Source organism: Rana temporaria, chromosome 13 (assembly GCF_905171775.1).
Source record: "Rana temporaria chromosome 13, aRanTem1.1, whole genome shotgun sequence".
In the NCBI taxonomy this organism is placed as follows: Eukaryota; Metazoa; Chordata; class Amphibia; order Anura; family Ranidae; genus Rana; species Rana temporaria.
The window spans coordinates 15,453,552-15,467,765 of NC_053501.1; the positions used below are offsets into that span (position 1 = coordinate 15,453,552).

At 48.0% G+C, this 14,214-nt stretch overlaps 1 protein-coding gene across 2 annotated transcripts; it reads left to right on the forward strand.

The window, feature by feature from the left end:
* Positions 1 to 484: 484 nt before the first annotated feature.
* Positions 485 to 13,745, forward strand: IFT43 (intraflagellar transport 43). Of its 2 annotated transcripts, none has more exons than XM_040332515.1 (9): positions 485 to 727; positions 2,361 to 2,447; positions 7,029 to 7,087; positions 7,350 to 7,382; positions 10,122 to 10,168; positions 11,484 to 11,556; positions 12,045 to 12,120; positions 13,279 to 13,341; positions 13,572 to 13,745. In XM_040332515.1, exons 1-9 carry the CDS (start codon positions 686 to 688, stop codon positions 13,674 to 13,676), a joined length of 585 nt encoding a protein of 194 aa, XP_040188449.1. In that variant the 5' UTR covers positions 485 to 685; the 3' UTR covers positions 13,677 to 13,745. The 2 variants fall into 2 exon arrangements, with proteins under 2 accessions (XP_040188449.1, XP_040188450.1); XM_040332516.1 differs by having other exon boundaries at positions 485 to 657.
* Positions 13,746 to 14,214: the final 469 nt, after the last annotated feature.

The following is a 14,214-nucleotide window of genomic DNA, read 5'->3' on the forward strand; positions in this document are numbered from 1 at the left end:
TCTTTTCTATTCCGTTCATGGACGTTCATGGATGTTCCTTTGACCTTAGGGTTATATCCGTTTCCTTCCAGGAGAGTTCTCCTGGTAGGAAGAAGCATAACCCTAATGTCAAAGAAGGCTGTGTCCGTCTATGAACTCCGAGAAATGGATTTTACGGTGAGTACAAAAATCCCATTTTCTCTTTCTGGGGGCAGAACCTGTCATCAGTCTCTGCACTAAAGGAACTTACATTCTAATACCCCAATGACACAATCTAATTAAACATTTATATAGGTCTGACACTGAGCTAGTAACATCCGTCTCTGCACTCTAATGTCCTCCACAGTCTCACACTGCAATCATTCATTACTGTATAGCTCTGACATGCTCTATAGAGCTGTACAGAAAGCTGATCCCGCACTCCTCCTATTCAGCCACTAGAGGGGGTGGACGTACACGTGACGGCCGCCGAGTCTCATCAGCCTAGGAAGGAGGCGGAGCTTGTAAGGAGGAACGACATTCAACCAGAGGGGGTAGGATTGTGGACGGGCCACGCCCTTTCCCAGCCGTCGGTGTTCTGACGGGTCACCATATCTGACGGAACACCTGTCCCAAGCAGGGGGCGTTAACTGTTGCTGTGGCTTCCGGAAGAGAGCGCCCCGGTTGCTATGGAGATAAGTAAGTGACTGCAGGGACCAACCGGGACATGGAGGACGTGCTGGAGCTGGGAGAGAGCCGGAGAGCCGGGGCGAGTATAATACACAGAGACCCCCCCCACTATAGAACCTATATATATATATATACCTCCCATAGTTCTGTATACACAGAGACCCCCACTATAGAAACTATATATACCTTCTATAGTACTGTATACACAGAGACCCCCCCCCCCCACTATAGGACCTATATATATACCTTCCATAGTACTGTATACACAGAGACCCCCTCACTATAGGACCTATATATATACCTCCCATAGTACTGTATACACAGAGACCCCCCCACTATAGGACCTATATATATACCTCCCATAGTACTGTATACACAGAGACCCCCCAATATATAAACTATATATACCTCCCATAGTACTGTATACACAGAGACCCCCCCCAATATATAAACTATATATACCTCCTATAGTACTGTATACACAGAGACCCCCCACTATAGGACCTATATATATATATACCTCCCATAGTACTGTATACACAGAGACCCCCTCATATATATACTTCATATAATACTGTTTACCTTCTATAGTACTGTATATGTATAGACCCCGCCTTTATATACCTCCCATAGTTCTGTATACACAGAGCCCCCCACTATAGAAACTATATATATATATATATATATATATATACCTCCCATAGTACTGTATACATATATATATATATATATTAGGGCTGGGGAAAAAAATATTTGAATCCTGAATCGAGTTGCAAGGTCAAATCGATTCAGGTTTTCAATAAATCTATTTTTTTCCAAATTTTTTTTTTCCCACCAGGACCGGCGCCAACACTGCGCCGGTCCTGAGGAGCTGCGGGCAGGAGTTTTTAGGTGAGACCACGGCCTCGCCTAAAAACTCCTGCCCGCAGCTCCTCAGGACCGGCGCAGTGTCCATAAAAAACAAAAACAACTTGATTTGAATCGTAAATCAAGTTTTTTTTTTTTTTTTGGGGGGGGGAATCGCCCAGCCCTAATATATATATATATAATGGGCTAGATTCAGAGACGAGATACGACACGCCGTCGTATCTCTGAGGGCGTTCGTATCTATGCGCCTGATTCAGAGAATCAGTTACGCATAGATATCCCTAAGATCCGACTGGTGTAAGTCTCTTACACCGTCGTATCTTAGGCTGCATTTTCAGGCTGGCCGCTAGGTGGCGCTTCCGTATATTTACGTGAGGAATATGCTAATTGGGTAGATACGGCGATTCAGAAACGTACGTTCGGCCGGCGCAATTTTTTACGTCGTTTACGTTAGGCTTTTTTCGGCGTATAGTTACCCCTGCTATATGAGGCGTAGCTAATGTTAAGTATGGCCGTCATTCCCGCGCCAAGTTTTGAAATTTTACGTCGTTTGCGTAAGTCGTTCGCGAATAGGGCTGGACGTAATTTACATTCACGTCGAAAGCAATGACGTTTTGCGGCGGATTTTCGAGCATGCGCCCTGGGATTTTTTCACGACCTCCTATATATACAGTATTGGGTATACCTCCCTTACTAGTATATACACGGAGGCCCCCTCCTATATATACTGTATATACATAGTACTATATACACAGACACCCCCCCCCATTATCCTTATGGTGAGATGTATGTGAAGTGTAGTGTGACTCCAATATTAACACTTGTATAAAATCTCCCCTCTGCAGGGCGCCAGGATGGGACGTCGCGCTCGAGCTGCTCAGGACAACCAACAAGATGATGGAGACTCTTCCCGGAGCTCGGCCTCAAGAGAGGTGCGCTGAATGTGAAAAGAGCAAACCGAATTTCCATGCTAACTGCGGATATGCTCTTGTGTTGGACACTAAAGCCGGTCATAGACGGTTCGAATCTAGACCGATTCCACAGGAACCGGACGAGATTTGAACCATACATGGGCAGGCTGAATGTACCGAGTTGATCGATCTTTCAACTTGAGTACAACCAGCTTGCTGGATTATACATGCTGTTATAGCCGCTAGCAATAATCGCTGTGTTCTTTCGGCGGGGGCGACTTCCCCCACACCCCGCCAAGAGAACACAATGGCTCCGCAGGAGGGATTCTCTCATCAACCCTGTCTGTGTTGATGGCGGATTTCAGCGATTTTCTTTTCTGCAACCCGTGGTTGCAGGAAAGGAATTTTCTCTATCTATGGACGGCCTTACAGCTGTGGGAAAATTAAGTACACCCCATGAAAATCTTCAACCTTTTCAACATGTCTGAACAGGCAAACCATAGATCTTGATTCTGATAGTGCCTATAGATGAAGGTGATGTGCCTGAATAAATAACATTTAGCCCCCGTTCACACCTAGGCGTATATACGCCTGTAGTGCGACGCCGCAGCCGCCCCTGAGGCGCTGGAGGGATGATTTCACATTGCCCTCTATGGAGATGGTTCACATCTCCACGCCGAACGCCGTACGCCTGCCGCCTGAAAACAAGTCCCGGACCTTTTTTTCAGGTGGCTTTCGGCGTTCGGCATAGGAGATGTGAACCATCTCCATAGAGGGGGTAAGGCTGCGAATTCGCGGTACAAAACGCCGCAATTTTGTACGCCAAGGTGTGAATGCAGCCTTAGAACTGACAAGGTGTATTAATTTTCTTTCATTTAAAACAGTGGTCTTCAAAATTCGGCCCGTCGGCCATGTGCTTGCTTTTATCCGGCCCTTGCAGCACTATTTCATTAACTAAAACCAATAATGGGGCATAGGTTCCTTCACTGGCACCAATGAAAGGGCACAATTCCTCCCAATGATGGGGCACAATTCCTCTCAATGACACCACTAAAAGGGGACACAAGTTCTCCCAATGATGGGACGCAATTTCTTCCAATGGCAATAAAAATGGGGCCCAATGACACCAATGATGGAGCACATATTCTCCCAACAACACCAACGAGGGGGGCACAATTCCTCCCACTGACACCAGTGATGAGGCATTGTATTTTTCTATTGCCATTGGGACCTTTTCTACTCCCAGTGGCCACATCCCGGCCCCCCTAAAGTCTAAGGACAGTAAACTTGCCCTTTGTTTAGAAAAACTGGAGACCCCTGGATTAAATGAACAAAAATCCACACTTCAAAATCCACACTTCAAATCAACAAAAATTCTAATCTGGTGATTCAGATTAGGTGTCAATGATTTAATTTCCCTAGGGAGTATGCAGGTGGAACTTGCCCTATTTAAACCTCAGGGGTAGATTTACTACAACTGGTGCACTCAGAATCTGGTGCAGCTGTGCATTGTACCCAATCAGCTTTTAGTTTTTATAGTTAACCACTTAAGGACCGCCTCCTGCAGATATACGTCGGCAGAATGGCACGGCTGGGCACAAGCACGTACCTGTACGTCCTCTTTAAGTGCCCAGCCGTGGGTCGCGCGCCCGCGACCCGGTCCGAAGCTCCGTGACCGCGGACCCGATCGCCGCCGGAGTCCCGCGATTGGTCCCCGGAGCTGAAGAACGGGGAGAGCTGTGTGTAAACACAGCTTCCCTGTTCTTCACAGTGGCAGCTTCATTGATCGTGTGTTCCCTTATATAGGGAAACACGATCAATGATGTCACACGTCCAGCTCCGCCCCCCTACAGTTAGAAAAACATATGAGGTCACACATAACCCCTACAGCGCCCCCTAGTGGTTTCAGCATGGCCATGAGCTGAAACGCACTAGCAAATCCACCTCAGATCAGCTCAAAAAGAAGACATGGAGGGTTATGGAGTGCATTGGGCAGAGCTCTGATTTGAATCCCATTGAAGTGTTGTGGGGGGCTTGAAATGGGAAGTTCATTCGAGGAAACCCACAAACCTTTTGTACCTGCAGATTTTGCATGGAGGACCAGTCAGAGACTGGTAGAGAGTTATACGAAATCTCTACAAATAACTTCTGCCTTAGTCGGCAGTACCAGGCGCAGAGAGCTGTAAACCATGAAAAATGTGTGTATCTTTTCCCCCAGGAGTGACCACTTTTTGCACAGCCATCTGTACAGATCAACGACAGGCTGAGGTGTATACTGATAATTGCAGAGCCAAATGTTTGCTTGTGTACAGGGATGTGTGCCCCTGGAAGCAGATAGATTGCATCCAAGGACGCTTGTCTGTCCCTGTTTGATAAAGATCTAATGCTTGCCTGTTCAACAGTGGCGGCTGGTGCTCCAAATTTTTTTTCTGGGGGGGCGCAAACAAACTGGAAAAAAAAAAAACATCAAGTGCAGCCGCTGTGCCCATCAAGTGCAGCCGCTGTGCCCATCAAGTGCAGCCGCTGTGCCATCAAATGCAGCGAATATGCTCATCAATTACTGCCAGTGTGCCCATCAAGTGCAGCCGCTGTTCCCATCAAGTGCAGCGAATGTGCCCATCAATTGCTGCCAGTGTGCCCATCATTTGCAGCTACTGTGCCCTATCAAATGCTGCCATTGTGCATTGCCCGCGAGTTGCCTGTCTTGCAGCGGGTCACGGTGGCGTCCTCCACATCCATGCTCCTCGATGTCTCCGGTCCTCTCTATCAGGCGTCCAATCACAGAGCCTGTTGTTTCAGCCAATCAGGTGACAGGTAACCAGACCCAAGCACCTGATTGGTTGAGAGGCGGGTCAGTGTTGGGAAAGCGATTTATTTGCTTCTCTAACACAACACTGAGTAAAAAGCGAACACACAGCATTGCGCCCGCTGTTTACCATTTTAAAAGCCAATTGGAGCCTACGGCTCTCATTAGGATGCCTTATAGAGCCTAAGGCTTCCAAAAAAAAAAAAAAAACGCTGCTGTAATTCAGGCTCCCGGCGCCGAACAAGGGGCCCGACACCTGAATAGGGGGCGGCAGCGGCAACCATAGATGGATAGATTCATGCAATGCATGAATCTATGGTGATAGAGGGGTGACCGGAGAGGGGGGCGGCGCCCCTGCGCCCTTTATGGACGCACCGTCACTGCTGTTCAATTATGTTGAAAAGTTAACAATTTCTATGGAGTTTACTTAATTTTTTACATGACTGTAAGTGAAAGCAATGCTGTGCTCCTTGGAGTCATATATCCTATAGTGTATATAATTGGTACCAATGTCTTTGGGCCCTTTCACACAGGCGGTGTGCATTCTGATCAGTAGGGGATCCGCTCACAAATCCCTTGCTGATCAGAGCAGATTGGGGCGAATGACAGGTTTGTATCCGCTCAGTTTATGCAGAGCGGACATGGACAGACCTACTCTGCTCTATGGGCATCTGGAAGTAAATGGACTCCGCTGTCCGTTTATACCTGGCTGACTCAGATCTGGTCCCCCCAAATGGAAGAGGATGCAGTCCTTCTTAATTTGTTTTTTCTAGCGTGCCTGATTGGACCCAGATAGGCAGGTGTAAACGGACACAAGTCCGTCGGTCTGTAGGGATGCTTGGACCTTCTGGTCGGGTCCGTCTAAAAAACTGACAGGCAGACCTGATCAGATCGCCCCGGTAAAAGAGCCTTTACTTGGAGTCCTGTATCTTATACTGTATATTAGTGGTAATGTGCAGTGGCGTCACTAGGGTTGGTGTCACCCGGTGCGGTAAAACATGGTGTCACCCCCCCCCCTCTGTGTAGGCTGCCCAGCACCAAGCAGGCAGCGCACGGGCATGGGGCGCACCCCAAACCAGCCCCTGTAAATGATAGTATAGGGCAGTATAGTGGCAGGTTAGGGTAGTATAGAGTGGTATAGTGGCAGGTTAGGGTAGTATAGAGTGGTATAGGATAGGTTCAGGTGGTATAGGGCATGTTGGGGTGATATAGGGTGGTATAGGGCAAGTTAGGGTTGCATAGGGCAGGTTGGGGTGGTATAGGGCAAGTTAGGGTGGTACAGGGCAGGTTGGGGTGGTATAGTGCAAGTTAGGGTGGCATAGGGCAAGTTAAGATGGCATGGGAAAGGTTGGGGTGGTACAGGGCAAGTTAGGGTGGCATTGGGCAGGTTGGGGTGGTATAGGGCAAGTTATGGTGGCATAGGGCAGATTGGGGTGGTACAGGTCAAGTTGGGGTGGCATGGGAAAGTTTGGGGTGGTACAGGGCAGACTGTGGTGGCACAGGGCAGGCTGTGGTGGCACAGGGCAGGCTGTGGTGGCACAGGGCTGTTTGGGGGGTACAGGGCAGGCTGGGGTGGTACAGGGCAGGCTGGGGTGGCACAGGGCAGGCTGGGGTGGCACAGAGCAGGCTGGGGTGTTACAGGGCAGGCTGGGCATGTCAGCTAAAAAAAAAAACGGGATGGTGTTACCCCTCTAGCGGGTGTCACCCGGTGTGGACCGGACCCCCCTAGCAACGCCTCTGGTAATGTGTTCCTTGCTACAAATTATGTTCTGATTCTCTTCATTTTCTTGTTTCAGGGCCCCCCGAAACCACTGCGGCAGGGAGGATGGGCAGACGACTCCTCGGGGACCTCCAAGTGAGTGTTTTCTTCTAACATTGGGGATAATGGTGAGCTGTTGATGGAGTACTGGAAGAGTTACAACCTGGGACACCCTCGGCAATCGGGGAAAGTTTTATGGGAAAACTTGGGGATCCTTGGGGCTCCAGCATGGCATCTGGACCCCACATAGGTCACATTCCTTTACATGATATCAGTACTAGGAGAACTTTTCAGAATGACATACAGAAAGATTGCTCGCATTACATTTACTGGATAAAAAGATGTTTCTTTCTTGCAGGCTGGGAAAGCGTGGTGCGGAGGACGTGGAAGAGTAAGTGACGCCATGTAAAGTGTAAAGTGATGTACTTTGTGAAAACATGGCAACATCTTAGAGGGCAGAGAATGACCTGCTCGCTTCACTGTAAGATGCCGCCATGTTTTGCCTCTTACAACCATTCACACGAGGAAAACCTATTACTGAATATAATATTTTCCTCCAGCAGTCCATCTCTTCTCTACTATCGTGTAATGTGATTTGTATTGTTAGGTGTGTCCAGTAACACAATCCTAGAATTGGCCCCCAGTATAGTGTACAGGACAAGGACCACCTCCCATCCTTCTCGTCTCATTATAGTATGCTATGTACATTATGTTATATATTATTAGATATCTGTGTACATTATATTATACATTATGGGGTAGATTCATAAAGACTTACGACGGGCGTAGCAGTAGATACGCCGTCGTAAGTCCGAATCCCCGCCGTCGTATATTGTGAGATACGCTTAAATATTGCTAAGATACGACCGGCGTAAGTCTCCTATGCCATTGTATCTTAACTGCATATTTACGCTGGCCGCTAGGGGCGTGTACGCTGATTTACGCCTAGAATATGTAAATCAGCTAGATACGCCTATTCACGAACGTACGCCCGGCCGTCGCAGTAAAGATACGTCGTTTACGTAAGGGGTTTTCAGGCGTAAAGATAAACCACCAAAAACATGGCGCAGCCAATGTTAAGTATGGACGTCGGAACCGTGTCAAATTTTTCAAATTTTACGTTGTTTGCGTAACTCGTCCGTGAATGGGGCTGGCCATAATTTACGTGAAGCAAGATGGCGGCGACGGCATCGAATGTGACGAGCGCATGCTTGTCGTAGTCGATGACGTCACCATGTTCGCGCCATTCAAAAGAACGTTGGTTCTTTTAAATCGTACATGTATTTTCCTGACGAGGATCCGGGCCGTGTGTACAGGGCTTAAAGCGGGGGTTCACCCTATTAATAAAAAAAAATATGTTTTTTTTCCTCTAGCATAAAATGAGGCATAGTAGCGCGAGCTACAGTATGCCTGTCTTTATTTTTTTAGCCTCGTACTCACTGTGCAATCGTAGAGACAAGATTCCGACTCCCCTCGGGGAATGGGCGTTCCTATGGAGAGGGAAGGTAATTGACGGCCGGCTCTGGCACGTCACGCTTCTCCGGAAATAGCCGAAATAGGACTTGGCGCTTCACGGCGCCTGCGCATAGTCTGTGCGCAGGCGCCGTATAGCGCCGTGAAGAGCCGAGATCTGTTCCGGCTGTCTTCGGGGAGCGTGACGTGCCAGAGCCGGCCGTCAATCACCTTCCCTCTCCATAGGAACGCCCATTCCCCGCGGGGAGTCGGAATCTTGTATCTACGATTGCACAGCGAGTACAGGGCTAAAAAAATAAAGACAGGCATACTGTAGCTCGCGCTACTATGCCTCATTTTATGCTAAAATGTTGTCATGGAGGGTGAACCACCACTTTAAGGCTTGAAAAATTAAACCAATTCATTATAGTGATAGCAGCAACATTAGGAGTGGCCAAATCAACAGTTTGGTACATTCTGAGGAAAGAAGAATGTACTGGTGAGCTCAGCAACATAAAAAGACCTGGACATCCACAAAAGGCAACAGTGGTGGATGATCGCAGGATCCTCTCTTTGGTAAAGAAAAACCCATTCGCAACATCCAGACAAGTGAAGGACACTCTCCAGGAGATGGGCGTATCACTTTCAAAGTCTACATTCAAGAGAAGACTTCATGAGCGCAAATACAGAGGGTTCACCACAAGGTGCAAACCATTCTTTGGACTGATGAAAAAAATAATAATAATCTGTACCAGAATGACGGGAAGAAAAAAGTGTGGAGAAGGCTTGGAACAGCTCACGATCCAAAGCACACAACGTCATCTGTAAAACATGGAGGAACTTGCAGTGTGATGGCATGGACATACATGACTTCCAATGGCACTGGGTCATTGGTGTTTATTGATGATGTGACAGAAGCAGCCGGCTGAATTCTGCAGTGTTTAGAGATATACTGTCAGCCCAGATTCAGCCAAATGCAGCAGTTGATTTGGTCGCGTTTAACTGCACAGATGGACAATGATCCAAAACGCACTACAAAAGCAACCCAGGAGCTTTTGAAGGAAAAGAAGTGGAATATTCTGCAATGGCCGGGTCAGTCACCTGATTTCAACCCAATTGAGCATTTTACTTGCTAAAGGCAAAAATAAAGGCAGAAAGAGACACAAACAAAGAACAACTGAAGATGGCTGCCGGTAGAACCTAGCAACGCATGAGAAAGGAGGAAACCCAGTCTTTAGTAATGTCCATGGGTTCCAGACTTCAGACAGTCATTGCCAGTAAAGGATTCTCAACAAAATATTAAAAATTAACGTTTTATTTATGATTATATTCATTTGTCCAATTACATTTGAGCCCCTGAAAATGGAGGGACTGTGTATAAAAATGATTGCATTTCCTAAAATTTGCATTTAATATTTATGTTCAACCCCTTGAATCAAAGCTGAAAGTCTGCACTTCAAATTCATTGTGATTATTTCGTTTACATTTTATTCTGGTGGATTACAGAGCCAAAAGTATGAAAATTGTGCCCGTGTCCAAATATATATGGACCTAAGTTTACATTCTGTGTACATTATAATATATTTTTACAACTTTGTACATTATAGTATGCCGTGTATATTTTATTATACTTTCTGTGTAAAAATGTAGTACGCTGTGTACATTCTCTCTTCTGCAGCAGCCGATTGAGACGGCAAAGTCTGGATGAGTCGGATGAGGGTGAAGGTGAGTGAGATGCATGGAGTCCAAAGGTGGTTGTGTGGAGTCGCATGAGCCCAGAACCAGGATAACCAAGAGAAGACAGGGATACGGGTCCATGACAGGGATAACAGAGAGAAGACAGGGATATGGGTCCATGACAGGGATAACAGAGAGAAGACAGGGATATGGGTCCATGACAGGGATAACAGAGAGAAGACAGGGATATGGGTCCATGACAGAGATAACAGAGACAGAACAGGTTCAGGACAGGGATAACAAAGCGAGCACAGGGATACGGGTACAGGACAGGGATAACAGAGAACACAGGGATACTGGTACAGGACAGGGATAACAGAGAAAACAGGGATACTGGTACAGGACAAGGATAACAGAGAACACAGGGATACGGGTACAGGACAGGGATAACAGAGAACACAGGGATATGGGTACAGGACAGGGATAACAGAGAACACAGGGATACTGGTACAGGACAGGGATAACAGAGAACACAGGGATACTGGTACAGGACAGGGATAACAGAGAACACAGGGATATGGGTACAGGACAGGGATAACAAAGCGAACACAGGGATAGGGGTACAGGACAGGGATAACAGAGAACACAGGGATAACAAAGCGAACACAGGGATACGGGTAGAGGACAGGGATACGGGTACAGGACAGGGATAACAAAGCGAACACGGGGATACGGGTACATGACAGGGATAACAAAGCGAACACGGGGATACGGGTACAGGATGGGGATAACGCAGAGATACGGGTACAGGACAGGGATAACAAAGCGAACACAGGGATACGGGTACAGGACAGGGATAACACAGAGATACGGGTACAGGACAGGGATAACAAAGCGAACACGGGGATATGGGTACAGGACGGGGATAACACAGGGATACGGGTACAGGACAGGGATAACAAAGCAAACACAGGGATAGGGGTGCAGGACATGGATAACAGAGAACACAGGGATAACAGAGAACACAGGGATACGGGTACAGGACAGCGATAACAGAGAACACAGGGATACTGGTACAGGACAGGGATAACAGAGAAAACGGGGATACGGGTACAGGACAGGGATAACAGAGAAAACGGGGATACGGGTACAGGACAGGGATAACAGAGAACACGGGGATACGGGTACAGGACAGGGATAACAGAGAACACAGGGATAACAGAGAACACAGGGATACGGGTACAGGACAGGGATAACAGAGAACACAGGGATAACAGAGAACACAGGGATAGGGGTGCAGGACATGGATAACAGAGAGAGCACATTTTGTGATATTCTGACATTTTTGGAATTGTCTCGGTAGATATTCCGGTGATTCCAGATCTGGAGGAGGTTCAGGAGGAGGATTTAGCCCAGCAAGTTGCTGCACCCCCCAGGTAAGAATTGTTCTGTATCTTGCTATGGGGGTTATTTACAAAAAGCAAATCCACTTTGCACTACAAGTGCACTTGAAATTGCACTGAAAGTGCAGTCACTGTAGATTCGATTGGGACATGCAAGGAAAATAAAAAACAGCAGTTTAGCTTGCACATGATTGGATTTACAGCGACTGCACTTCCAAGTGCACTTTTCATTTATAGTTTGCGCTTGTAGTGCAAAATGGATTTGCCTTTTGTAAATAATAACCCCCCTATGTCTCTGTATGCTGTGTCCTCTCCATCCCTTGCTTTGTCCTCTCCACCCCTTGCTGTGTCCTCTCCATCCCTTGCTGTGTCCTCTCCATCCCTTGCTTTGTCCTCTCCATTCCTTGCTGTGTCCTCTCCATCCCTTGCTGTGTCCTCTCTACCTTTCCACACTCTCACTGTGTACTTCCTTGCTTCTTCTATAACATTACAGCGTGTGCCTGAATTTTCTTTCCTTTTAGTGTTCAAGTAAATCGAGTGATGACCTATAGAGACCTGGACAATGATCTTATGAGACACGCCGCTTTCCAGACCCTGGTGAGCTCCCTACGTCCCCCATACTGCCACTAGACACCCCGTCTGCCTCGCATACAGCCACTAGACACCCCGTCTGCCCCGCATACTGCCACCAGACACCCCGTCTGCCCCACATACTGCCACTAGACACCCCGTCTGCCCCGCATACTGCCACTAGACACCCCGTCTGCCCCGCATACTGCCACTAGACACCCCGTCTGCCCCGCATACTGCCACTAGACACTCTGCTGTACATACTGCCACCAGACACCCCGCCTGCCCCACATACTGCAACTTGACACCTCGTCTGCCCTGCATACTGCCACTAGACACCCGTCTGCCCCGCATACTGCCACTAGACACCCCGTCTGCCCCGCATACTGCCACTAGACACCTCGTCTGCCACACATACTGCCACTAGACACCTTATATGCCCCGCATATTGCCACTAGACACTCTGCTGTACATACTGCCACCAGACACCCCGTCTGCCCCGCATACTGCCACTAGTCACTCTGCTGTACATACTGCCATCAGACACCCTGTCTGCACCACATACTGCCACTGGACACCCCCTGTCCCCCGCATACTGCCACTGGACACCCCCTGTCCCCCGCATACTGCCACTGGACACCCCCTGTCCCCCGCATACTGCCACTGGACACCCCCTGTCCCCCGCATACTGCCACTAGAAACCCCGCCATGGATGCCTTAATTGCCCCAATTCAATGTAACTACAATAGGATTTACCTTAAAAGATGTAACTCCTTTTTCCTTGGACCTCCACCTCACTCCCATTGATCTGCTGTCCTGTCACAGAAGAAGATCTTCTCCCAGTAAGGGGTGAACATATGACCAGATCTGAGTATTCCCCATTCATCCTTACACTGAATTTTTGCCAAAGGTTATCCACCATCCTTCTTTACAGTGACTTGCCCCAGAAAATGCAATACACCCTCAGCCCAGAGTACCTGTGGTGTCTGCTGTAGTATGGAGGTTGGTGTAGTTCTGGTGTGGTGGTAGGGGTGGTGTCACCGGGGTGGGTGGTTCTTGTGTTTTCATGGGTATGACACGGAATGACTATTGGGTGTAAACAGAAAATCTGCAATTATCTATATTAATGGACAGTTTGTCTATAGACGTTTCTTTTCACTCAACACTATCATATTCTTTTATCAGGATGGAGACATCGATCTAAAACTCCTCACCAAAGTCTTGTCACCAGAAGGGGAAGTGAGAGAGGTGAGATCACAGACTGCAATGATGGGAACCAGATTAGACAATGGCCTGTTCTAGTTATGGTCCTGGGTAACTGTGATTGGTATTGGGGGGGTTTGCCATGTCTGGGATGGGAAATAACATGTCGGGGGGAGGTAACATGTCTGGAAGAAGGGATATGACATGTTCGGGGGTCCAGCTAGGGGTGATGGTATTTTGTGGGTGCGATGTGGTAATGTGGTTTTCCTCCACAGGACGACGTGCACTGGGACTGGGATTTGCTTTACACTGAAGTTTGCTCGGAGCTCCAGACGGAGTGGGATGTGGGGAAGACGGAGGATGATGGCTTAGTCTGTTGACTGTAAAGAAAAGTTTATTTTTCTTTGTACATATGCAATAAACTTTATTTTATATATTTGTAGAAGGAATTGGCTATGTCTTGTAGTATTTGTCCGCAGCTCTTCTGTGCCCTGACCTTAGCACCCTCCTGCTGGGTAAGGGCAGAAGGTGCCATGTCATAGCAGTGCCATGGAAAAGAGGCATCTGCCAGGGACACACGGCACAGTTAGGTGGGTGTCAGTTGGTCACAGGCCAGAAATTCGGGACAGATGGTGTGCAGGTCATGCTGGCTGCCCTGACAGGCCACGTACTGATGCCAGGCTGGACCCTCAGTCCATGTACAGGGAGTGGTGTATGAGCTGTATTAGTAAATCTGAGTGACCATTGTGCACCTTGCTGAGCTGCCAGTGTACTGCTGCCATTGTCTGAGCCTGCAGAGCTTCTAAAAGACTCGGGGGGGGGGGGGGGGGTCACCTATCATTTTACAAGGAAGGGGGGTCCTCCTATTGTATTCAGACTCTGGCTGTGTCCCTGTCAGGTATTACACTCCCCCCCCCC

Excerpts from the sequence above, each read along its gene's own strand:
- IFT43 (XM_040332515.1), top strand. The coding sequence starts at position 686 with ATGGAGGACGTGCTGGAGCTGGGAGAGAGCCGGAGAGCCGGG. Across the intron at positions 7,383-10,121 it reads GGTGCGGAGGACGTGGAAGA|CAGCCGATTGAGACGGCAAA; the intron begins GTAAGTGACGCC and ends TCTCTTCTGCAG. Across the intron at positions 12,121-13,278 it reads ACGCCGCTTTCCAGACCCTG|GATGGAGACATCGATCTAAA; the intron begins GTGAGCTCCCTA and ends TTCTTTTATCAG.